Genomic DNA, 24,408 nt, shown 5'->3' with positions numbered 1-24,408 from the left:
CACCCATGGTAATTGGCCTCACACCAAAGGGTTCGTGCCACGGGTGTTTCCAGGGGACAAGTGGCAGTGGCACAAGGTGTGCAGCTGCTTCTTGTCCCTGGGGAAACAAACATCCATGTGAACACAGCCACAGGGCACGTTCCCACATACAATTGCTAAGCCACAAATACCAGTGGCTTAAGTATGTGTTGCTGCTTTTTGCTGCTGTGCACACCCTTGTGCGTGGGGTTAACTGTGGGGCAAAATGTCTCGATTCAGGGGAACTGTTAGTTGTGCACTATGGTTCTGATGGAAAAAGACAGACAAAGGGAAATAGCATTAAAATTAGGACTGTGGGCCACATTCCATATGAATGCCACTAAATGGTCAGTGAAAATAAACACGCACAGAAAGATCCATACAGGGCAAGTTTAAAACTAGTTTTGCTGCTTCTTAAAAACCCAATTATCTGAAATCACCCTTGGGGAAAACCCATTAACATCAGACCAGAGTGCCAATGGTCACCCATCCATTCCTAGACACGAGCACAGTGCTTCCTTCGGTACCTTGGGAAAGCTCAAACCTTGATGTTGCTGTTTTCAAGGTGGTTGGGGTTCTGGCCATCTCTGGTGGGGTCAGGTGACTCCTCTTTAAAGTCTACATCAACTTCAGGTTGTCTCTGCAAATACAGTCTTCCTCAAATGTTGTGAGGAAAAGAGCTGAATTTTAGGATGCATCAGAAGTGGAGAAAAAAATTCTCATTTAAATAATCTTCCCAGCTCTCTCAGAAAGGATGTCTCATAGTTCATAGTTGGTTGGGTTGGAAGGGACCTGAGCAGATCATCAAGTCCGACCCACTGCCATGGGCAGGAAAGAAAGCTGGGGTCAAAGGACCCTGGCTAGGTGATTACCTAGCCTCCTTTTGAAGTCCCCCAGGGTAGGAGCGAGCACCACTTCCCTTGGAAGTTGGTTCCAGATCCTAGCCGCCCTGACTGTGAAGTAGCGCCTCCTGATCTCTAGCCTGAATCTACTGTCAGTCAACTTGTGGCCACTATTCCTCATTACTCCCGGTAGTACTCGGGGGAACAGGGACTCTCTCATTGCCTGACGGTCCCCCTTGGCCAGTTTGTAGATGGCCACCAGATCCCCTCTCAGCCTTCTCTTGTGGAGGCTGAACAGGTTCAGGTCCTGTAGCCTTCGCTCATAGGGCCTGCCTTGCTGCCCCCTCATCTCATCACTAGCCAATCCATTTTGGAAGTCATTTTCAGAAACACAACTCTCAAGGTCAGCACTTCCTGAAGTCAGGAGAACTTCCATTTCCTCTGACAGAAACCTGATTTTTATCATTCTCTGACTCATCAGCAAACCTCCAAATGTCTTCTCATATTCAGAGGTGCCTTAGCATTTCCAGGCTAGACTAGTTCATCCCCACCCATTATGGCTAGAAATAGCAAAGATGTCACTTGTCTTAAAATATATGGTCTGCTGTTCCATTCCTTAAGGTGCTGTTATGCTAACAATAAATCTACAAGAGACTGTAGGCAGTGTGTGGGATATGATGTACTCAATATTCATCATGCAGTGACCCCAAGGAGTATCAGGACATTTTACTGCAGGAAATTTCTCTCTCCACTTTAACAGCTTGAAAATGATGGGCCAAAATACATCCCAGGAGGATGCGGTTACATCTTTTATTGAATTTTCTCCAATAAGCCAGAACATATTTTAAAATATTATTTCATTCTCACTCCCAAAAGTCAGGGTTGGCAAACTTTGGCCTTTAATGTATATACCGTGTATGGTTAATTTATATATATATTTTTTTTTGTGGTGGTGGATGGAAGCAAGAGAGGGTAACTTGGCCCTCAGTGAAAGAAGACTGTGGTTTAACTTCCACGCACCATGGGATAAAAGGATGCACGTTGGCAGTACTAGGCTCCCAGTAAAGCCCTATCCCCCCTGTTACTTTGTCACTTTGCCCCTATGGTCATACTTTTATCTATAAGACCTTCTCACGTCTCTTGTCGCTGGAAATTTTCCTACACTGTGAATACAGAATAAAGCCTAGAAACAGAAACGAAATGTCCATTTTTCCATTACAATAAGCTTGTTAAGATGCTGTCTAACTTCTTAATCTAGAAATCGAATGTGCATTCTTAATGCATTAATATCAAGAGACATTTGGATTTCAACACTACTGGCAAGAAACAGCTGCCATGCATCGTTAAAACAAATATATAGAATTTAAAATAATGATCTCTGAGTTTATCTTCATCATCCTTTTTGCCTGTGGGGCTGCTTTTAGATCAGAGTATCTCATTTAAATAGCAATGGGCTCTAAAAAAAATTCTAATCTGTTCCATCACTGTGCCACTGCACATTCATACATTTATTTTATTTTATTTTATTTTATTTTATTTTATTTTATTCCTTTCGGCAATAGCAAGATGTCTTGTTGAGCCACAAAAAAGTCCTCTTTAGGAAAAAGTTTTATTTTGCTGTGTCAGATGTGTGGTTCTCAGGAAAATATAGACAGGGAATTTTTAATTTTCAGATATTTGGATTAAGATTTTCATTACAATAATGCCCAACTCTCATGTAATTCTTTTCCTCTTCAGACCTTTGCGAGGTAAGTATCAGTATCCCCCTTTTATAAGGGAAACTGAGATACCAAGTGTCTCACCCAGCAATCCAATGCCTCAGTACCCAGTCCAGTGCCCTTACTGTCCTTGCTAATGGATATATTCATTTTGTTGTTCCACTCCTTTGCTTTAGTTGTGTACCAATGTGACTCCAATACCTTCCATCACAAGGTCTGATCATGGCCATGAAGAAGATTTCAGACCAGAACTTCACTTGGTGAAACCTGTTAGAAGTCCACTCAAACCAATGGACTGAATTTTATCAGCTGAGAATCTTGCCATTCAAATATTTGGCCACACTGGCCTACTCTCGTTTTAGTTGTTGGAAATTCTTGCCAGACATTTAAACGACAGTAGAAGCAGGCTAAATGTGCTGTATTATCTATGGGTGAATCTGATGTCTTTTATTAGACCAACTTAAATAAAAGCTATCAAATTCACCCAAAGAACCTTGTCTGCCTATGTCCTTAGACCACCCTGGCTATACCCTTGTATTATCTATCGGATTTAGTCATTACATAGATTTACACAGAATTGTCTTGTGCATGTGATCTCCTAGCAATCGTTTTCAATTGCTTTCAAGTCTGTCATCCATCTTTTTAAGGTCTTCAGAAAAATGAGTAGGGCAGCATAATACCAGACTCTGTGGATCCTTTAACACAATATACTGTTCAAAATATTGTGTTTTTCCTTTAAAGGATGATGTTGTTATTACAAGAAAAATGCAGATGACAATACATTTGAATCATTGAGGAATAGTGACAACCTTGTGGAAATACTGATAAAAGCAAGGAAAGGAATATTTGGAGTTTAAATAATTCAAGCAGAACAAGAACTATCCTACACTAGTGATAAAATGAGTCTTAACTGATGTAGATTTGGAACTGGGTGAACACTGATTTAGTGATGCCTCTGAAAGTCTCCCATGGTGGGAGCAATAGTTGTAAGGGGAACGAAGGCCCCCCTCCATCTCAGAGACACTGTTTCTAAATATCAGCACAGTTAAAGACTAGTAAGGAAGGGAGGTGACATCCTAGGAGGAAGATCTACACATCTGGTGTGAGTTGAACTTGAGATTGGAGCTCATAGCACTATTTTTTCTGCCTAATTTGTTCCTTGACAGGAAAAGGAACTACTAGAATTGAGTCTGAATGTGCTCAAGTGGAAGAGGAAGACTCGGGACTCAGACTCTATTGAGGGTTATTTTTGAAGAGAAAAAGAGAGGGCTGGCTAATGGCTAATGGATCGGTGAGTACTCAAGCTGTGCAACAAACAGAAAACTTAAAGAAGAGATAAACAACAGCTTGCAATTATTTTTAATGTGCTATATTTGCACCAAACTGAGGGACTCCTTCCAGTTAAAATGAAATGCTTAACATGTAGCCATTTTTTTGAAGCAGGCAGTGATCTGGTTTAATGGACAGAAGTATTACTGAAATTCTAAAATGTTAGATTTTTACATCAAGTCTATTAGCTAAAATTTAAGTTTGGATTATTTTTTATTTAATTTTAAAATGCTTTCTCATGTTTCAGGCTGTGTTATCTTCTGTACATTCTTATTTTCAACTGCTACTGCTGAGTCATGCATTAAATAATTAATTTAAGCATCATTTGAGATTCCTCTAATATAATTTCATCATAAGTATATGACTAACAGGCCAATTTTTAAAAGTTCAATACAGTAATTATAGACAAAAGTCAGGCAAAGGTTGTGTTTAAGTCCCAAGCCTGTGCCTTTCAAAGTCATTGGAAATTTTGGAGATGACTTTAATGAGAAAAGGATCACAGCCTTAACCAGACCCTCCAAACGAAGAGCTGCAAAGATGATGCAAATTGTTTGGTTAATGGACCTTAAAGATCAGAAGTGGGCATGACCATTTGCACATTTACAGATGCACACTGAATGAAAATCTGAGTGAATAGACAACCTTCTGCAAAGTGAAAAATTGTCACACATTTCCCATGATATGCAATTTTTATGTATTTTCTTTTTAAATCCTATGGTTTCAAATGTATGATACAAGCTAACCTCCAAGTTACTCTTGTGTTTCTACAGTTCATAGGGAACAGTGTGTATGACTTAACAGGAATGCATTTCCTAATGAAAAGCTGGTTAGTCACTTGTTCACGCAAATAGAACCATTAATTTTCATAATTACTTCTCTTTTTTAAAAAAGAATTATGCTACCGATATATTTATCAATCACAAACTGTACTAATGGAACATTTTACCTGTGTTGCAGTTCATGAATGGCAGCAGAATTATTAGTTTCCATAGCAACATCATCTCCATTTTCCAAGGTCAAAAATTCCTCCCATCCAATCAGCAGAGAATAAAATGTATCTTCCAGTCACTACTTATATGTTCTGTAAAAAAACAGTAAGACATATTGGGTCATTAAAAAAAAAAAAAAGGTAAAACATGTGCAAGACCAATATTTCCCATATGGTACAGCCACTTTTTGTTCTATCATTGGAGAGCCTGGCTCTAAAAGGGGAATGACTGGCCTGAAGAGAGCCTCTCCAGTATAAGAATGATCCTCAGCTGGAATAGAAATCAGAGAAGCTGTAATACCAATCCACCCCTAGATATAAGAAGAAGAGACCACAGAGTAAAAGGCATAATCAGGATGTGACATGGTGAAACAGGGTTTTGGTCTATATAGGACTAAGATAAAGCATTGCTCAGCCACAGAGCACGACCATCATGCTTATGTTTATGCATTTCCTTTCATCTACACTAGGTCTCACAACTGGTACTTGCATAATATGTCTACTTCTTGTGTTGAGTTTGTGACCTGCTGTGCCTACCCAGTCCCACTTGGCCTCTTGCCAAACCAGTGCTAGACCCTGTTCTCTACTTACACATTTGATATTTTTCCTGCCTGAGGAATAGACCTCACACTTGTCTTTGCCGAGTAGCCCAGTTTTGAATTTTAATCCTATTTACAACCCCTCCCAGTTTTCTTTTGCCTGAAATTTAGCTCTTTTTCCCTGTATCCAAGTCATCAATAAATACATTAAACAACTATGGGACCTAGAACAGACGCTATGGAAATCCACTTGAGATGTCCTGCCAGTTTGATGTCAATCCATTCATAGTTACTCTTTGCTTGTAGTTACTTAAAAACCACGATTAAGCTAATTATTCTGGCAAATGTTATACTGGCTACTCAGTCAAGTTTTTAACAGAGACCCAAGTGTATCTTCTTGGTTTTCCCCCAGGTTTTATGAGTATAATGGAAATTGCAAATATAAAAGAAATAACTTTGGGTAAAAATGGAGGGTATGATGTATATAGTCCCCCAAAAGGCCCAACCCTCAGTCTGGGCCATACTCAAAGGCTTAACCCTCAGTTTTTAAATGGATTCCTTAAGAAGCTTTTGGAGTCAGTGTATGAACATCTCACAAACATGATGAACAAGGTTAGAGTTTTTTCTACCCTTGAAAAGAACCCTCCACCAGGTTGTAGGACCCGGGATCATGCAAGGCAGCAGATCTACCCTTTATGTGATCCGTTGTCAAATCAAGAGGAACAACTGGGAACTATACCAATAGCAGAATCATAACTCTCACAATTAAGGTAAAAGCAATATCATATACTATCTAAAAAATCAATTTTTTGTGAAGGGTTATTCTTCAGAAATGAAACATGTTTCCCCCTGGGGTTACGTAACAATTTGCTCTAATTTCCTCTGACATATCAGCCAATGTATGATGAATTAAATCAAGAAAAAAAATATCAGTTTGGCCTTTACTCCCAAAGGGCAAACTCATAATTTACTGTTGGAATCAGCTTATAAAAAAGCTGAAACCAGAAAGCAGTTGATAAAGTGGGACTATCAAATTATAAACCCATTCTAGATCTTTTACGTGCTGAAAATTGTCCACTGACAAATTAGGTTTATAGTTCATACTCGGGGCCTAATTTTCCTCTCACTCACCCCATTTTAGCCCAGCATATTTCAGGAAAGCTTCTCTTGATTTATAACTATGCAAGCAAGAGATAAGGATTTTGATACTGGGTGTTCACTACTTTGAAAAATGAGCCCTCTTCATCTGGAGTCTACACATGGACTTCAGAGTCTAATGTTTATGCATTTTTAAAATCTTAACCTAAAAGGATTGCAGATAAACTCAGTACAGAAAGTACCCGAGTTTCCGTTGCTTATGGTATTATATAACATTTGCATCTGTGCAGAGCGAGTGTAAATGTTGCCAAATCAGAGTTTGTCCTCAGCATTTTTTCAGCTATCTTCCAACCCATTTCACCTAACATTTAGGCCCAACACTAATTCTTTTTCTAAACAGTTCTTAGGATCTGAAAAGAGGGGATTAACATGGATTTAAGATGATACAATTAATTTATCTTGAGGCCTTCTCTATAAATTCTAGGGTAGATTTCATGTAATGAAGGTTAGGCTCTATTTTATGCATGGAGGCGTAATGTATATGTGTGTATGCTCGCGTGCAGCAGAGGGAGGGCAATGGATATATAATCTGTGTCAGGGTTTGGTAGCATGGCAGTCCCACAGTAGAGTGAAAGTTTACAGGTAAATAATTTAATATATTTGTGACTTGACTGAAAAATATTCATGCTGAATTTGGTGAACAGTTTTGTCTTAAAAACAAAGTGATCTAAAGGTTGGTGAGCCATTTTCAAATTAAAATGTTTTGAAGATCGGATGAAATCCAAACTCCATTAAAGAAGAAATTTTATAAATGTCAAAGATGAAACAATGTGCTCCTCCTTCCTCAAGAGTACTTCTGAATCGGCAAACTGAAAAATCAATTAGGGCCTTGTTACATATTACACGGTGAGCCACACGCAGTGTTAATCAGCTTAGTGCTAGCTTGCAGCCACACCTTAAGTTTGAGAAGCACATCTGTAGGGAGTAGTCACACCGTAAGGGAACAGGAGCTGGGTTATGTGCAGGGATCCTGGTTTTCTCTGATTTAAGAAAATCCCCAATTTTCAATTTAAAAAAAATGCACCTCAAATCCACATTTTTCCATGATTTAAATGAAACATCACTAATATGTAGATTTATATATAGTGGTGTTTCATTTTAATCATGGAAAAAATATGGATTTGGGGTGACTTTTTTTTTTTTTTAACTGAAAATTAGGTGTTTTTGTTATTGGAGAAAACCAGGATCCCTGGTTATGTGGATCAAGAAATAATCCTGCCCTGGAGTGGCATAACTTTGAGCCACATAATGATGAGTGGTTTACATCACTTAAAGGTGTTAACATGCAGGCAATCCAGGGGTTAAGAGCTCCAGGAGGCACCCAAAATTAACGTCTAACAAGGCCCTTATCTGTACAATTCCAGTGGAAGTTATTCCCTCCCCACACACTGAGGATGTATCACACACTAAGATGGTAGAAATTATTTTTGAGGAGGCAACACAGCCAGTTCTCCATGCTGACGTTGAGATGAAACTTCTGTCCTCCTTCCACAAGTCCCCCAATCTAGTGGAGTTCCTCATTGCCTCCAGCTCTGCATAATACACAGAGTTGGTCCTTTAGAAATTACTTCAGGGCCTAGATATGTCACAGTTAAAGTCAGGGGCAAAATTTCTCTAAGCTTGTTTTGCGAAACTTTGTAATGCCATATACCTCTGGCTTGAGAACATCGTTCTCCTTCTGTAGGCTGAAGTCCAAGTCCATATTGCAACCACATGTTATTACTTTTTAACTTTTAAACTAACAGAGTTGAGTACTAATCCATGATAATAAATATATATGGCTTCCGATTTCTAGAAATCAGAGACCTAGTATTCGGGTTGTTTTGCTGAAATATGGCATGATATTTAAATGATAGCTACACACAAGTTTTTTGCAATGGAGATACAAGCTCATGCTGCTGTTGATACCAAGAACGTCTTTCCAATGAACCTGGCACTCATATAAACTAAAGACATCTACTGAAATATTACTGTCCCACTCCAAACCCACAAGTTACTGGACATGATAATAAAGGGTGGTTGTTTTTTTTAAATCTATTTTCTTTAAGTAACAAAACTATGTTACTTATTTAAACTCTGACAGACACAAAGACCTAACTGGCAAGCAGGTACTTAATAATTTTTACAACAGCTTTCCAACAGCAGCTTCCATGGGATTATTTACTGTCAAACTAAATCAAGACTAAATGAAAAAAACCTGAAATATTTATGGCATGAGAAAATCTGGTTCAGACTAGAAACCCCAGTCTGGCATTAAATCAGGCAATGCAACAAGATAAATTGTGCCATCATACTCTTTGTTTTCTGGATGTAACACTATCACTTATTATAATTGTTATGCCATACTTTGAAACAGTCAGTCTAGATGGATAGATAGAAAACAAAGTATGTTAAATATGATCATGGAGGAAACGTCACATTTTCCCACAGAAATACTGATTGCATGTCCATTTGTCAACAGCATGTAATTTATACAAATATGTTTGCTACAGAAGTAGTCAGCATCATTTTTTGCTGCTTTCCCATTAGAGCAAAGAAATTGGTGGGAAAGAATTCACTCATCCGATATCTTTTTTTAGCTGTCACTTACTTCTTGTCGTCTTAGCAATGGTGTGGAGAAAATGCATGCCTGGGACAAATTGTTGTGTGATTGGGATATATAGTTGCAAACTTGAGATGAATATACTATGTAGTCTGATGAGGAAAAAAAAGTATCGGTAGTGGATATAAGGGAAATACCAACAATCTAGTTCTGTCTCCGTATTAACATTATATAGTAATCCCACTGCATGACTGGTCCCTTTCATGGTTTTTTTTCCGCTGAAAATCATCTGCCTAGCAGCATTGGAAATGATGAATGCATAGAGCCATATGCTTTTCAATGACTTCTTTCTTGGCATCTGGAATACTGAAGAGTTGAATCCAAATTCAGGCCTCACATTAGCAAATGCATTGACTTCAGTGACAGTGCATCTAGTGCAATGCTGTACACAGGTGGAAAAGTCTCTTGTGACCTCCAGAGCTTGACATTTTATTTCTGTTCTCTCAGTGAAGAGGAATTTAGAAGCAGATAAGATATAGTTTCATTTATTCATTATGATGAGATGATGTGTGTACAATGAACAGCTAAGTGCCAATATTTTATCCCAAGTTGTTTCACTGCTTAACTTCACGTTCATATTCCTTTCAAGAAGCTTAGTAACAAAATAATTTTTTGGTGGTTTTTTTAAGTAACGCATTTACAAATTGAAGACTGTGTCAGAGGAAAAAGAAATGCACTTCTGGTGGCAAAGTTCTCAGGAAAATACGCAACATTTCACATTGTCACAATTGTCTGTTAATTTGTGAAAGCAAAAAGAAGCCACTTGAGGTGGAAAACTTTGTACTCGGGCAAAAATTGTCAGGCAATGGAAATGATGAGATTTTGTTCTTAGCTAAATTCAAGCAAGTTGACAATGTTATCCATGGCAAAATGTTGCCATGTTTGCAGAAATAATAACTCTTTGGCCCAGGTTTTGTGCTATTCAACACACTCTTCCTTCTCCCTGGGCAAAGTCACCAGTGATGCTAACGTGGGGTTACATTTCAGTGAGGGCCTGTTGATGTAACTTAGAGAAGAGTGAGAAGGAAGTTTTAGAGAACATGAGGAAAAGAGGAATAATGATAAGAAAGGGTACACCTAATGCTAAGAGGATATAAGCTAGGAGTGTTCTTTATCTCTCCCCTTTTTATAGCCTTCTGTTGGAAGCTTTTAATCTGAAACTGCAATTATACAGACATCTATATCACCTCTGAATTTGGCCTGTTTCTTCCTTTTGTATGCTTCAGCTGCCAGGTAAAAACCAAGTCTGTCCGAACCAGTCTTATATTCTTGGCACACCATTGTTCCTGATCTCTATATTGTCTCCTGAGCACCTGATCCGAAGGCATCTAATGTGAATTTTCTCATGAATGTCAATGATCTACAGCTACATTTTTCTTTTCAGACTTTTCCTCTCTGAGGCACTCTTTTCAGTCAGACTACTTCTGAGATACCCATAACAGAATGAATAATAAATACTTGTAACTATAAGAGTGAAGGCAGAAGCAACAATTTTTTATTGGCTCCAGGAAAATTTACCTAAGCTGGTATAGTATTTCTTATTTCAAAATTATTGAAGAATATTTTCTAGGAAAAAAAACCAAACATTCTCCTCTTCTCAACATTTTTCCTGATACATTTTTCCTCTTTCCCCATTTTGTCATACAAGGAATTGGGTCACCATTTGTTCTTTCCCTTTCTGACTACTGTTGAAGACTATTTCTAGGGAGCCTGAAACTATTGCTTCTTGTTTGCAATTCAAATGAGTGCATAATGGTTTGGAGATTTTTAATTTTTCTTCTAATATTGTCTCTCTCAAATGCATTTTCACAACATTCAAAAACTCATGGAGATCCATATGCACCTGCTAACAGAATAAATAACTTAATTCTTTATATATCCTATGGTAGGCCCCAAAGGCCAATTTTTTGTCTTTGTGTTTGTGAACGTAGGTCTCTTTATCTCTCTATCATGACTGATTTCACTTGCTTTACACTAGTTGCAATATGGTTTCTCAATGGCAGTTTTACTATATTGGCCATATACCTACTGACAACTGAGGTAGATAGTTCAACACTCATTTTACTCCTAAATTGCTGTGGGCTACATGTCATACATTTGTTTCCAAGAATTGATAGGACTTATTTTCTCTCCTCAGCTAAACGTCTCTCTCTTCTGATAGTGAAGCCGGAATCTCAGAAGTTTACCAAAGGTCCTCTGTCCTCCCAAGATGCTACAAAAATGCCAATATCTTACTCTATTTTAAAAAAAGCATTCTTGTTATTGACTTACTGTTTTGATAAAATGTTTTATTTCCAGGGGGAATGGAAGATACAATATGGTATATAGTAGATCACTAGGATTTTGAGGTATCATGTCCAAATGTGGACAGCAGTATTAGGTATGAGTTGTCTAGTTGTGCTTTGAAAATCAGGCTCTCTTCTGTGTAATTACACACTGAAGAATTAGCGCGTTTACCTAACATGATCAGTCATAGCGACCACACACACAAATTTGATAATGCACATGCAAGGTATGAACTCTGCAAATGAGCACTAGCTTTCCATGTTGTTATAAGTACATTTACAAGTAGTCTGTGCACATAAAATATGTCTGAGTAGTCACAATTATGTATAACTAAACCACAGAAAGAACTGAAGTTGCACTTTGCTATTGTCGCTGTGCTTAAGACAATTGTATGAAAAGAAAAAAACACTTTTTTTTTTTCCAGTTTGACAATAATGCAACACACTAGTGTTTATAACAATAAACTACTTAAGTAATAAGTCATAATGAATAGCTGTTGTAATATAGTCATAACCCTTGGGCTTAACCAAGCCTTAGGAAAAGCACACTAAAGGTACAGTTATCTTATAACAGCCGTGTTTTTTGAAGTTGATTTACTAGTGCTTTGATTTTTTTCAGTTTATACTCAGCATGCAATGGCAGTAATCATTCTGAAAGGATTGTCTCTTGGGCAAAATAAAAATTTGCTTCACATACTCAGATTTCAATATCACCGGCAATATTTTTCTATAACTTAGAAGACTTAGACATATTAATTTCCTTTTCTTTTTTCTTTTTTTCCCCTGAATGCACAAACAAAGGTATGATTTAGTTCAATCATCTCAATGGCATATGGGGTTTTGGAAGGTAATGTTTGAGGGTCTCTCATTTTCACAATCATTTTTGCTGTGGATGATGAATAAAAGCTGGGATTTTTCCCTGTGGTAGTGAAAAGTTGGTCCACAGTTGGTTTAGTAGCTTTTATTCCTTTCTGTTGCTGAAATGACAAAGCTGGGAGTTCAGGAAAAATAGCTGGGGAGTCTCTGAATATTATTATTTGCTCACCTATTGGGTCGCTGGCTGAGGGCAGCATTCCCAAGCTAACCTGGAAGCTCTTTCATATCTAGGGAATTTCCTGAATTTAAAAATGAAAATATTTTATTTATTTAAAATGACCAATAGGCCAAAAATCATATGGATGCCAGGAAATGACAGTGCAGTCCTTAGTATGGGTACACCTCAATCTCTGAGAATCTCAAGAAAATTTCTTTTAAAATCATTTTTGTTCTCAAATCAGATCTCTTGTATGGTTACCAAACCTTGTACAAACCTGCCCACTTCATTGCAGGATCCAAAGCCCACTGAAGTCAATAGAAAGATTCTTGGCAAATTCGGTGTGTTTGGGGCTGGGCCCAACTATTGATGTCGTGGGTATTTTTTATGAAAACTTTTAAATAAATACTGAAGACCTAACCCAAAGTCCACAGAAGATAACAGGAAGACCCAGGCTAGGTACAGATATTCAAGAAGCCCAAGGCAGAAGTGATGAAGCCTACACGGGTTTCTATAAGTGGTGTAGGTTGGATCGGGAGTGAACAGAAAACCCGTTCACTCTTTGGGGGGGCGGAGGGGGCATGTAGACTGCCAGCCTCAGCCAAGCCCTGCAGGTTGGGGGTGCTCCTGCACACCCCCCAGTGTGCACAAAGCCACCAAGTGCAACTGAATGGCCAGGTCACCCCAGAATGGCAGCTGGGCAAGTGCCCCCAACACCCTGCTCTCACTGCGGACCCACCCCCATGCCCAGCCCTAAGCTTTCAGGACAGCCCCAGAGTGGGTCACCATGGTACAACCTACTTTGCCAGGTGTGCCATGGTGACCTGCTGTGGGGCTCTCCTGAAATCCTAGGGCTGGAGACAGGGGAAGGTTGTTGGTGATTGGTTGCAGGTGTGCTCACCTATGCCTGGCAACCAATCAAGAGTGGCCCAGGTACTCCATAGTCAGAACGATTTGGAGCTCAGGTGAATGGCAGTTGGTGGCAGGAGGCTGCAGAGCTCCTCTTTCCCCACTGCCCAGTGTGAGCCTCCCAGGATGCCAGGTGCATCCTGCCTGGTGCTGAGCTCTAAGGGGCCCAATCCTTCCTTCTACAGAGTGCCCCTGTCCCCATTGCCCCCCACCTTCCACCTGCCTGCTTATGGCTGACAGCTGGTAAGAGGCAGGAGGTGGAGCTGGGAAGAGAGTCTGTGCTGGCTCAGGTTTGCAACAGCCTGGGGATGAGGCGAGTGCTAGCATGTCTCCCTGCAAGGAGAAGCTAGCAGGGTACCGCAAAGCACCTGGGATGCTGGCAGACTAACCTAATATGAATCGAAAGGAAATCTGGTACAGAAGTTTGATGTACCTGTCTTACCTAAATCGGTTAAGTTTGAGTTCACATTGATCCAGGTCTATCTTAGACCAGGTTCTGCCATCTTTAAACCAGTCTGTGTGCAGCAAACTTCTGCTCTGCTTCTGGTTTTCGTTCACTTATACTGGTTTACGCGTAATGCCTGTACCCGGCCCCAAAGTTATGACAGCGGATGGTAGAAATTTCCATTGTATTCTGTAATCTGCAGCACGTGGCAGGTTCACATCTATACTATGAGCTCTGCTACCAAGATATCGCTTGTATAAATCGGATGGATTTTATGAAATGTGTCTACTAAAATATTCATTAATTGTCCAGCTTTACCCTAAGCAATAGCAAACAGCAATACCACAGCTTTCTATTACCACTGTGCTTTCAAAATAAACAGAAAATGGATTTGGCTATGTTCCTTTTGCTAGAGGGTTCACCATCACTGCTCGTTATTCGTAGCCCCTAGGGTGGGCTAGTGACCAATGCCCATTCACAAGAAGCTGTAGCAGCATTTTAATCCTCCATTACTTCTAAAGGTAATCCCCATGAAAAGCAAACACTCTTATAACCCAGCTGTGATTGTGCTCCTGTTCAAAACATATCGCTGTTTGTATCTCAATGCTCATCCAAGACAATTCCTGTGACTGGTAGAAGCTGTTGCTTCTGATATCAGTGAAATGTGTTTCCTACATTAAATTCAAAGCAGGAGCAAGTGTGACTGCCCTAGATAGTGGGTTGTTAGCCTGCAACTCTTTTCAGAAGCCAAATGGAACTGAAGTGAGGCAAAAATATAGTAATTATAGATCTTATGTTGCTTGATAGAAAGAAAAGCAGCAGCCTCACAAAAGCTTCCTAGGGCAATATGGATAACCTTAACGAAAGATTTGCAGTGGTGATAGCAGCTCTTAGTGATGTCTGCTAGAATTTCCAGCAACCGAGGAAAAGCAACACTAATTCAAGCCCTTACGTATCTGTAGGCAATACATACAGTGGTTCACCCACACATTACGTACCATTGACCTTCCGTCTCACTGCATTTTCTGAGATACAGGTCTTACAGGCACGCTAGAAGAATTAACCACAAATACAATTTTTCCATTCCACTTCACTTTGTTTGCAGTGTCAGTCTCTCACTGGGTGACACCAGTACATATTAAGTCATGAAGACCCAGATTGTGTCCCAGGAGCATATAAATAAGACCAGTATGGTGTAGCACACTCACCATGGAGGCAGGAATGAGAAACTCCTAAACTAGAATCCCAGCTCTGACGTACCCTTAAATCAACTGCCTCGTTTTCTCCACGTTGCTGGTGGAAACCAGGCAAGGCTCTCATGACCTGTTTAATGACTTCCGAGTGGAGAGGCAAACCTGCAATCACATAAAGTGGATGGGACTGGCCCGGAGGCAGATGATAGCAAAAAACTTGGATTATGGGCTCATTCAGCTCTATCATCAGGCTATGTGGTATGTCATAGACAGCAATACTACATCGTGCCCTTTCTTGCTTATCTCCCTTTGCACAATGACTGACATTTGAACAGTTTGGGGGTCCAAACTGTTCCCTGCCTGCACCTGCTTATGAAGAGGGAATGGCAACTCCAAATAGCCCTTCTTCCCACCATACCTCAATTGCTAGCCTGGATCTCTTAGAAGCACGTATGGCCACATTAAGGCCAGCTCATTCTGTTCCTAAATAAAAGAGTGTTGAAAGACTGATTTGCCATGCAGTGTCACTGAAGGTGACAGTGTAGATGAATGCATTATTATTTTACTATTACATACAGAAATAATGCGTTAAAAACCCAAGATGCTTGTTGAAATGGTCTGAATTTATCTCAGAGCCTTTGAACTGGGAATTTTTAACACGGGAAATATCAGAATGATACTTGCATGTCAGTGGCTATAACCAATGGCAGCTTCACTTATAAACTAGACCTTGTTTTGCACAAATACTTGATCTGGTGGTGAGTTATGGCCACAGGACGTGTCTTTTTGAGTGTCCTTCCATTGCTTGTGTAAAATACTTTTGGGAGTCAATACCAAGTGATGGACAGGCCACCATCTGAACAGCTGCAAATAGTTCAGCATAAACAAGAGTTGCAATCAGATATAGAGTTTTTATAGCAAGGCAAACACCTTTGTATAATTCCAGCTATTCAGGTAGAAGCGGTAGGACATTTCAGTCTGAGCAAAACAAACCCAAAAATATCATCAAAGCCTTAGAAAATCAAACTCATGAGAGAGAACATTTTCTACAACAATCATGGAGATAGTTATGTCTAATGGTATGGACAAAGCGAACAGCAAAATAAAAAATATATGTTTTTTTAGAAAAAAAAGTAGAGACTAAATATACTGTTTTGCTTCAGTGTAGAAAAGTATCAAATTTTAATTTAAAAATACCTAATTTGTTTTCTGAATGGATTCTGAAGTGTTAAACTAACCAAAACTTAAAACAAAAAAGCAAAGGGGATCATTTAAAAAATATAACTGATACAATTAGTTTAAAAGTTCTCAGAAATCCTTTCTTTGCTCAAACATGATGAGCTGTAGGGTTGAGGAGCACTCACAATTATTCATACATAATACATAAGTTTAATATCTGCTTTAAGTGAAAACTGAAAACAAGAACTCTGTAAAATAGCTTCCAAAATATTACTGGTGTGATAGTGATAAAAGGCTTGATTCTATTCCTACTGAATTCAGTGGCAAAACTCCCATTTACTTCAATAATGCAGGATCAAAATTAGAATGTCGTTAAAAGATATGGTGCAAGTCTTTTGAGCAGAGGGTGTTTAATAATGGAATTGCTGATAAACCTTTACAATGGTGTCTTGAAGACCTTTCCTCTTGCAAGATCTCATACAAAGGTGGTTACAATGTGAGCCATATATCACAAGAACATTTTAATTTGTGCCACCATAAAGTCCGCTATTCAGTGTTTAAAAAGCTTATGCTTGCTTCTTATTAAAAATCACACATCCTTTATTAAAAGCCATATTAAAACTATTGTACTGCCTTCACAGTGTGCTCCCTTCCAGAAGAACGATATGCTTTACTAGGGGGCTTTCTGATCCCGTATTCCTTGCACACTTGTTTCTCTCATGGGCTTCAATGGCCGCTTCCAGTGTACAAGGAACGAAGGATCTTGCCCCAAGTGACCAGTGCTAGACAATACCATAGGTAAGACCCAACCAGTGTTTTACATTGAGGCGTAATACCATTTGATTTGTGCTGTACTCCTCCAGCAATAAGTGCTTCATCGTTGCCTTCTACCCTGAAACTACACACTGAGCTAACAGCTAAGGGGATTTTCTTACAATAACTCACAAATCTCTTTTTGATCAGTGTGTGGCAGGAATTTACCATTTATTGAGAGAGTCCCTCTTTATTATTATTCCTGGCTTGTAGATGTATTATATATTTACCTGCATTGCATCTCATTTGCTGTTTATTACTCCTACATCTGAAATGCACCTTCTGTTTCTCATTTCATTGTTGCTCATTATTTATTATTACTTCCAACTATAATTGGCCAACTTGAAATTCTTGGTTCCATATGCATCATACAGAGACAAATCACTGATCCTCGTGGCACTTTCCTAGTAAATTTTCTTTCTAAAAAAAATATGTTCCAGTTAGTCAGTTAAATGACTGTATATATTTCCTGCTCCCTTTTTTTATATTCTGGAGGAGGAAGCAAAGGAATAATATGCATGCCAACCACACCAGGAAAAACAAACGAGAGCAAGCCCGGGACACTTGTGGGTTAGGGGGAATTGTGTATAAAATGCAGTGTTGCTGTCCAAGTGGGCATTAGAAGTAATAATAGGGGCTCCATGTTAAATTATGCACATCCTTCCCCCTAACCTGGCTTGCTTAGAAGATGACTTTGTTACTGGTTACTCTTCTCCCCACGCCTGTAGTCTCTGAAAAGAAGTGGGAGTTTTCTTCCAGGCATGATAAGAGGCTGCAGAAAATGCTAACACAGTCAGGTAGTAAGTTTGTCTACCTTGTGGTCCTGGCATGTTTGGGCTCTCAAGCGTGCCTCACTGACATGTAGTCTCCTTGCCTCAGTTCTCCATCAATAAAATGGGAATACAAGTCTACCTAAAAGGGGGCTGCGAGGCAAAAAGCATGATGAGATGCTTCAATATCATGGTGACAGGTAGCATATTAGTACCTAAGACAGATGTTAACCTCTCATTGGCTTTACTAAAGGAATTAAGGGGGACAAAGGTATTAATGGCAACATGAATATAAATCATTTGCCTCAAATTTCTTCAGAGAGCTGTCAGGAAATATTTAGTTTCTGTGATAGGTGGATATTGCTTCAAAGCAACAAATAAAGAGGCCAGGTCTATTTTTACACCAACCTAGAATGATGTGAATGCATCTATGGTAGCTGAATTTAAAGTAGCTGCCCAGGTTTATCTCTACATAGAAACAGGAATATTAAAGTCCTCTAAATTTCTTTCCTCCACCTCTTTCCTTTCCCCCCCCCCTTGGTTTTTTTGGGTTTTTTTAGCTGAAATGAATTTCCCAGTTCATCTCAAACTTGTCAATAATTTGGGTTCTCTCAAACTACTTTCTTTTCATCAGAAAACAGCATCTTGAAAATTTCACCCAGTCTTATTGACTCTGCAGTAAAAAATGACAGGTGCTTTGTCTCCACTAGGATATTACACTGGGATATAACATGCGAGTGCTCTTGATTTAAGAAAAATACCACCTTTTCTGCAGTAAAGGCAGCCAAAAATATCTGCTGTAGCCCAGTCAAAACTACTATTCAGCCATTAAATTGTTTGGGAATTTAGCAAGAAATCATATCTGAGGCAATGAGGAGTGTTGGGCAAATTTGACGTTTTACCAAATGGCCTCCCCAGTCTCCTATGTCAAAAGAATTTGTAAATCAGATTTGCCTTTTCAACTTTCTACCCCGAGTGGGGAGACAGATCAGCTAAAGATCAGTTGAATTTAGTCACTTTTATGAGTTGCCGCTGGGATGTTCCTTTGAACAAGGTGAGCTGAGGAATTCCTTTGAAAGGGGGAATAGTGAGGCCACCTGCTTCTCCTGGCACGTGAATTTAGGGCCGGTAGCTTGTATTTGTAAATAAAACCAAAAGTGGAATCGAAGCTAATGGTTCTTTTTAGGCCAGAATCTGGGAATCTGCCAGCTTATTAACAATCAGGTCTTCAACCTCCCAGAAAGTATTAGCAGCAACATGAATACAAATGATTTGCCTCAGATTCCTCCGGAGAGCTGTCAGGAAATATTTAGGTTTTGTAATAGGCAGATCTTGCTGCAAAGCTATAAATAAGGAGGCCACGTCTATTTTTTGCACCAACCCAGGAGGGCACGAACGCGTATGTGCTAGGTGAATTTAAACCAGCTGGCAATGAGACTAAGTGGAATACTAAATAATATTAATGCATAGCGGACAAGTTGCTGCTAACCCTGGGTGTCTTTTAATATTAACGGAGCAATACACAGTTGTTATTTTTCCCCAAGATGCTGTCCTTAATCATGATATTTGCACATGCATACACACGTGTGTATGTCAGTAGGGACACTTTAAGTTGGGATTTATTGTTTAACCAGTACAGTAAATGATTCAGCGTGAAACGCTGATCTTGGTAATTTCATTCCTCCCTTACAGATGTAAACTTTTTTTTCCAGTTTAGAAAAGTGGAAGAGGGAAGTGATGGTAACTTGAGCTAGTAGTGAGTTTAGCATAAATAGTGTCTTAAGATACAGAGCTGGGAAAATCTACGTGGGATAATCAGCCCAGCATTTAGCTGCTATTACATATTCTTGGATTCAAAATAACGTAGTGGCCTAATATGTAGGTTGAAAAGAATTTGGTACAGAGAAAACCAATCCTTTTTTATATGGAAGATTTTCTGAGTGCGTGGGAACACAGAACAGTGACGTCACTTAAAAACCAGTTAAATCAGGTACAATTGCGCTACTGTAAATCCCTCCCACTTTTAGTGTCCCTTCCTACTCCACAGTAAGTCATGCTAATTTAGCACAGAATGAAACAGTCGTGTTTTTAAGAATGGCAGCCTACCATTGGTGACCACATGGCATTTTTTTGGCTTGCTGCATATGCAAAGCAAGAATGAATGTATAGATCATGGTATTTGCCGTCTGCCCTATGATTGCCTCGGAGATGGTATAGACCAGTGGTTTTCAATCTACGTCTAAGGGCTCCGTGAAAGATGACTGTGATCAATAAAAAAGTATGTGAATACCCACACTTGCAATTCAAAGGGGCCCACCTCCATTCAAAATTTCCAAAGCGATCTATACCTCCATTGAAAATTTTGTAGGGGTCGACAAAAGAAAAAAGGTTGGTGTAAACAAAGGCCTGAGCTGCCTGACACACTATCTGCCTTGGGACGTCAGCATTGCATGTAAGACATACAGGCTAGCCTAAAATTGTATATACACACTGATACAAGGCAAAAACATGGGTGAAGCTTTTGCAATTTTCAGCTGCTTATCATGATATGAAATTACTAATAAATAAATAAGAAATTTCTTGTGGCTACATACATCAGACATGTTTGCTGTTAATGGGATCATAGCCCAGTTTTGGACCCCAGATTCAGATAGTTTGGCAAAGGATAAGTAGCCACGTCCTTTTAAGTGCTATTCAAAGACCTTTCCTTTATGGTACTGGCTGGTTATCAGACTCATGGTGGTGGTTAGTCTTAGATGGAGATTACAAAATCAAAGCCAGGCCATTTTCCAGTAATTAAAAGCAAGCATTTGACATTCTATTGAAGATTAATTTTTCAAAATATCAAAATGAAGGGCATCAAGCATATAGTTAAAAAATATTGCACTCATTTATTTATTTATTTATTTTTAAATGGGAAGCTTTAAAACACGACAACATGAGATGTGCAGTTAAATATGTGCAGATAAGCTTAATGTTGCCTGAACGTAAGTATATAACTAGAGATGTAGATTCTTTTTACAAAGGAAGACCAGCAATATTTGTAGTTGTATATATTTTCTTTCCCTCTACAGGCGAATATACCTTTATTTTTTGCTTAGAAATTAATGAGCCTATCTTAGTTCTTTGAAAGTCATGTCAAAGTCAGTCCACACAGACTATCCAAAATGCATCCTAAAAGCTACTCAGTAATTATGATGTAATTCTAGTCCTTAGATTAATTGATTTCTCTTTGTTTATTAATGAATCTCTTCCAAAGTCTGTTGTGTTTCCTAGGATCCACGTCTGAGCTGCTTGTACATTCAGACAACAGACATTATCAATTGTCACCAAGCAAGTTAGAGCGAGCGAGCGAGGGAAACGTTAATACATTTTTATTACATTAATTACTACTGGACTCCCATTTTGCACACGGCAGATGATTTGTTATAAATTGATTCTCTTTCCTGATAATTATACTGCACTCTAAATAAAACACACAGGCGAATATCAATACATCTGTTGTATCTGTAGCAGACAATGTATATAGATTCAGAATGCATTTAGAAAGGCAAAATGTTAGCTTGAATAGTAATCAGAATTTGTGAAGTTTTTTTCTGACTGTACTAAAGAGGTTTGTGTTTGAACTTTATTATTTTGAAGGTGTTTTACTTTTCTGATAGGTAAGGTTTGTTGGGCAGTGTAACAGGGTTATCTGGCCTTTTAAGGGGCACAGACAGCCTTGGGGTAACAGCTCAGCTGTGAGTGATCAGCGGGCACTTAAAAGCCCAAGGGCAGAAAGAAGCTAGCAGTTTGAGAAACAGCTAAAAGTTTGCTTTACTTGTTAATTTGCTTGTTTGGATCAAAGATTATTGTTTTGTGGTATGAGGACTGTCTGAAGGACTCCCAAAAGAGCAAAGCCAGGCAGTGGGATGACAGTCAGCCAAGCCTGCTCATGGACTGTTGTCTGGTCTTTTGGAAGAACTATTCAGGGGGCAAAATAGCAGAAGTACACTGATTTTACAGGTGTTTACATGTGGATTTACTGGTGGTGGATAGCTTCATTGACTGGCTGAGAAATGATTATTTAAACCAGCTAAGAATTTGATTGAACTTTATTTATAAAGAAAATCATGATAATTGTCCAAGGCAAGCTCATGAAGAAAGGTCTTTTTTTTAGGGTTGCTTAATATACATAGATCTAATATTTAAGTTAGACTTGCTATTAAGAAAACCACTTATTCATAATTTATACAGGCTAGAAATGTACCATTGTAAGAAGTGAAGGTTCTTGTAAAAAAAAATAAAAATGTATCAAACCCTAGATATGTTGATATAAATATGTGGCAACCAGTTTATCAGTATACCATACTTATTTGTTTTTCCAGGAACTTAAATCTCTTTCATTTCTGTTTTGTTTTCTCATTTATTCAACCTTACATTGAGAAGGTAATGGGAATTTAACCTGCTTTCTTGTAACATCAGTACTCTGGGAAACCTCTTATATGCCCACCTATTTAGCACTTTCATTTAGACTCTGGGGATGTCCAAATGAGCATTATGTGGTCCTGCAGACCTGACTGTGGTGCCACACACCACACATGCAGGCATTCCCCACACTGCTACATTGCAGCGCTGGGCAGGGGTTGGACCCCAGAAAATCTCAGGGTCAAAAAACCCACACCAAAAAAAAAAAAAGCAAGGTGGTGCATGTGGCAACAGCACATGCCACCCATAACCAGAGCCTGGCTGGCGAGAGCCACACTCCAGATGCTGGCCAGGCTCCCTGCTGCAGGAACACCATGGATGCAGCCCCCCAAGGCCCACAGGACCCCAGGCAAGGCTGCTGGGGACAGCCCAGTTGCTGGCCCCAGCCTCCCCTACCCCCACCCAAGGTAACCTGCTGTGCACCAGAGTGCATATTGTGCCAGTTTATTGCTCCTGGGCACTAGGTTTACATGTGCTCCCAGGACCACAGCAGAATAATCTGGGGTGGAGCAACCCTGGCTGGGGGGGGGGGCAGGGGGGGAGAGGAGGGAGGGTCCAGGGGGCAAACCTGCCAGCTGGGGCTGATCTGACATTGCCCAATGTGCTGCGGAAGGGCTGGCTGAGGCACGAGGGTGCTTCAGTGCAGGGCTGGCCGGCAGGAATCCCCCACACTGAAACACCCTCATACCCCAGCCAGCCCGTCGCTGTCCACACATGCATTGCTGTGGAGTAAAAAACTTAATTTTTTTAGTATTTAGTATTTACAAGTACTAATCTGCAGTGGAGTTAATGAGTTTATTCCATCCTAATAGTACTACACATGTAGACACTGAGACATTTACTGCAGAACTAGTTATACAGCTCCACAGTAAACATGTCATGTAGACATGTGCCCTTTCTGTGCTAAAATATGTCATTTGAATCATGATTAGTAAATGAGGGGAAATTGCACAGCACCAAATAACCTGCTAAAATAAAATAAAATAACAGTAAATTAAACATCTACCTATCTTACCCACGTCCATTTTGAGCAACTCCTTACTTATATTGGCTAGCACTTGAACAGGTAGTACTACCTCAGACTATGAAAATTTGTCTGTCCCCCTCCCCCAAATATAAGAGAATTCTGGGGTTTCTATGAGAAATTCTCACCACAGATTTGTCTTAAAGAGTCTAGAGCAGCTATAATGGGAAACCAATAGAAATTCACCGGAGTCAGGAGTTAATGAGACAAGTCGTGGATATTACCTGAAGATCTGGCCATTAGAAAACAGTCAAAAACCTACCAAGCTAATTAGCTGCTAGCTAAATTCCCTGTGTTTTCTATGATCTGTGTTTTCCATCTTAAACATTTATATGCACTGTTTAAACAGGTGCTGTATTTATAATCCATATATAGGTGCATTTCACTGGTGGAAGAATTTAGTGTGGTGTCTGGGGCAAAATTTTCTAACATTCACATGGTTTGTCTCAGGTGTATTGTTCTATTCTGGAACAAGAAGGGAATTCTCAATTGGATAAATCATAGGATTTATTCCTGATCATATGTGTTCTCCAGTAGCTTATATTCATGTCGAGTGAGAAGCAAAACCTTCCCTGTGGACCTAAGAGCAGAATTGAAACAGAGTTTTTGAAAGCATTTTAAATGTATATCTTATTTACTTATTTTGAAGGCATTATTAAAGAGCTAAGTAAACTCTGCCCCACTGATTTGTGGGTTTTTTTCCCTGATGGGAATGCGCACCCTCATTCTTTTTGCACTATCAAAATGATCCTTTGTTTCTACATCTCAAGGCCTTCCGAGCCAATTGCTCGTTGAGCATATGCCTATGAATATATGAATGTACCTCTATCCATTCAACAGAATGCCTGGCTATTCTGAATAATGTTCATCATAGGCTGATCAAGGCCACATCACTTGCCAAGCGCAAACATCAGTGAGTACCTATGCCTGAAAGAAAAAGAGAGAGAGAGATAATGCCTTCTTCATGTAATGCCTCCCTTCACTGTTTCATAACAATGAGGAGATTTCAAAAGGCTACTGTGCTTGTACAGAAGTAGTAGTTATAGCAGAGAAGTGTTTCAAAATCCTTCTATTGATGTCAGAATTACCCAACATG

The 24,408-nt window shown here is 39.3% G+C and overlaps 1 protein-coding gene across 2 annotated transcripts in view; it reads right to left on the bottom strand.

The window, feature by feature from the left end:
• LOC102573404 (contactin-6) overlaps positions 1-24,408 on the bottom strand; it is a 223,649-nt gene that overhangs the window by 173,658 nt on the left and 25,583 nt on the right. For both annotated transcript variants that reach the window (XM_019499811.2, XM_019499814.2), the window contains exon 2: positions 4,854-4,988. In XM_019499811.2, the coding sequence (XP_019355356.1) occupies positions 4,854-4,914 (61 nt within the window). In that variant the 5' untranslated portion in view covers positions 4,915-4,988. The remainder of the gene's footprint in view (positions 1-4,853; positions 4,989-24,408) is intronic.

The sequence above is a fragment of the Alligator mississippiensis genome, chromosome 12 (genome assembly GCF_030867095.1).
Source record: "Alligator mississippiensis isolate rAllMis1 chromosome 12, rAllMis1, whole genome shotgun sequence".
NCBI lineage: Eukaryota > Metazoa > Chordata > Crocodylia > Alligatoridae > Alligator > Alligator mississippiensis.
The sequence above is the reverse complement of the archived record's forward strand: the minus strand, read 5'-3'. Positions and strand labels throughout refer to the sequence as shown.